Genomic DNA, 2,686 nt, shown 5'->3' on the forward strand with positions numbered 1-2,686 from the left:
GAATGTTTTAAGGAATTTTGAAGGATTTTTAGAGGAATTTTTAAGGGATTGTTAAGGGAATTTTAAGGGTTTTTTGAAGGACTTTGAAAGACTTTTTAAGGAATTCTTAAGGACTTGTAAAGGATTTTTGAAGGAATCTTGAAGGAACTTTGAAGGAATTTTAAAGGAGTTTTTAATTTTTTTTTTGAATTTTTAGGATTTTTGAAGGATTTTTGAAGGAATTCTTAAGGAACTCTCTTCCAAACCTGCAATTCTTTGACCCTCCCCACTCTTCCTCCAACACTATGATGCATCACCCACCCAGGAATATTTGGGAATTTTGGGAATTTGCAGGAATTTCTCCTTTACCTTCACATTTCGACCCCGATGCCCCCAAAACCGAGGTTTTCCCGTCGCCCTCGGCGATCCCGGAGTCGGATCCTTCCTCCTGCAGGGACCAAAAAACCGCAAATGAACCAAGCAGAGCTCGCAGAAACAACGGGATGCGGCACTTCCAACGCCAGCAGGACCAGGAATAAAAAATTCCCACCAAAAAAAAAAATCCTAATTATTTTTATTCCCTGGAAATCGGCGCGAAAAACCCGGGAAAAATCTTTAACGCTGGCAAAAATCCCAAAATAATCGCTGTTTTTTTATGGAAAAAGCGGAATTTTGGGATTTTTTGCCACCTCCCAGCTCTGTTTTTTCTCACCCCAACACTGGGAATTTTTGAAGAATTTTTCAGGATTTCGGAAGGATTTTTAAGGAACTATTTTTGGAATTTKTTTGKAATTTTTRGGAATTTTTGAGGGAAGATTTTTCCGAGCTTTTTGCTTGGAAGCCGCCGAAAATTATCCTAACCACAATTAGGCAGTTCCTACTGGAAAAAAAGTGGGAAAAAGGGAAAAAAAGGAAAAAAAATTGGGAAAAAAAATTGGGAAAAAGGAAAAAAAATTGGGAAAAAAAAGCAGGAAAAGCCGGAAGCGAGGCCTGGAAGTGCCGCAGCCCGGAAAAAACGCGCTCGGAGCCGTCGGGAGAACAGAGAAGGGGAACTCTGTCCTTGCTTTGTGGACTCCGAGAACTTTTTGGAATTTTTTTTTTTTTGGGAATGCAAAGATTGGATGTTTAAAAAAATCAAAAAATAGTAAAAAAAAATCCAAGTTCAGGCAGTCCACGGTGCACAGGTACAGAGAAGGGGCGGCTCTGTACGAGAAAAGAACCCACCTGRGCGGTGGGGTTTTACCTGGGGCCGGTCTCGGAGGGGCTGAGCGGCGTTTGGCTCCGTTGGGAGAGTCTGARCGGCATCTGCGGAGGGCAGGTAAAACAGGAGGGGGGAAAAAAAAAAAATTCCCTGGAAAATGGTTGGGAGAGCCCCCCCCGAGAGGCTGAGAAAGGGTTGGGAAAATTTGGGAGAGCGGGGGGTGTTTAAAGTGTGGATTTGGGGGAAATTCAGGATCTTCTTCGAAATGGAAAAGTTGTTCCTTTCCTACACCTGAGCCTGGAAAAGTCCCTGGTCCTGTTTTCCCAAGGAAGAAATTTAAGGATTTCAGGGTCTGCACATCACTGGAAGGAGCTGGATGAAAATTCAGGATTTGGATGAAAATTCGGGATCTTCGTCCCAAAAGGAAAAATGGTTTTCTTATACCTGATCTTGGGAAAATCCTTCAGAACATGGCCCTGACATCCTAAAAGAAGAATTTAAGAATTGTGGGATCTGCAGCTCACTGAAGGAATGGAAATTCGGGATTTGGATGGAAATTTGGGATCTTCTTCCCAAAGGGAAATGTTGTCCCTTTTCTGAAGCCTAATCTTGGAAAAATCCTTCAGAATGTGGCCCCGACATCCTAAAAGAGGAATTTAAGGATTGTGGGATCTGTGCCTTGTTGGAGAAATGGAAATTCAGGATTTGGATGGAAATTCAGGATTTGGATGGAAATTCGGGATCTTCTTCCCAAAGGGAAAAATGGTTCCTTTTCCTACACCTGATCTTGGAAAAATCCTTTAGATCCTTTGCTATCCTAAAAGAGGAGTTTATGGATTATGGATCTGTGCCTCATTGGAGGAATGGAAGTTCAGGATTTGGATGGAAATTCAGGATTTTCTTCCCCAAGGGAAAAATGGTTCCTTTTCCTACACCCGACCTTGAAAAATCCTTCAGAACATGGTCCTGACATCCTAAAAGAGGAATTTAAGAATTGTGGGATCTGCAGCTCACTGGAGGAATGGAAATTCGGGATTTGGATGGAAATTCAGGATTTTCTTCCCAAAGGGAAATGTTGTTCCTTTTCTTCAGCCTAATCTTGGAAAAATCCTTCAGAACGTGGCCTTGCTATCCTAAAAGAGGATTATGGGGTCTGCACTTCATTGGAGGAATGGAAATTCAGGATTTGGATGGAAATTCAAGATCTTCTTCCCAAATGGAAAAGTTGTTCCTTTCCTACACCTGAGCCTGGTAAAGTCCCTGGTCCTGTTTTCCCAAGGAAGAAATTTAAGGATTTCAGGGTCTGCACATCACTGGTTTCAGGGTCTGCACATCACTGGAAGGAGCTGGATGAAAATTCAGGATTTGGATGAAAATTCGGGATCTTCTTCCCAAAAGGAAAAATGGTTTTCTTATACCTGATCTTGGGAAAATCCTTCAGAACATGGCCCTGCCATCCTAAAAGAAGAATTTAAGAATTATGGGATCTGCAGCTCACTGGAGGAA

The 2,686-nt window shown here is 42.1% G+C and overlaps 1 protein-coding gene across 1 annotated transcript in view; it reads right to left on the minus strand.

Moving 5' to 3' along the window:
- The window catches only part of LOC130587798 (protein Mdm4-like), a 9,859-nt gene that overhangs the window by 3,048 nt on the left and 4,125 nt on the right, over positions 1-2,686 (minus strand). The window contains exons 3-4 of the mRNA XM_057388768.1: positions 1,223-1,284; positions 349-427 (exon numbers count right to left, since the gene is read on the minus strand). Of these exons, the coding sequence (XP_057244751.1) occupies positions 349-427; positions 1,223-1,284 (141 nt within the window). The remainder of the gene's footprint in view (positions 1-348; positions 428-1,222; positions 1,285-2,686) is intronic.

The sequence above is a fragment of the Malurus melanocephalus genome, unplaced genomic scaffold, assembly GCF_030028575.1.
Source record: "Malurus melanocephalus ecotype Western Australia unplaced genomic scaffold, MMel_1.1 scaffold_2474, whole genome shotgun sequence".
In the NCBI taxonomy this organism is placed as follows: domain Eukaryota; kingdom Metazoa; phylum Chordata; class Aves; order Passeriformes; family Maluridae; genus Malurus; species Malurus melanocephalus.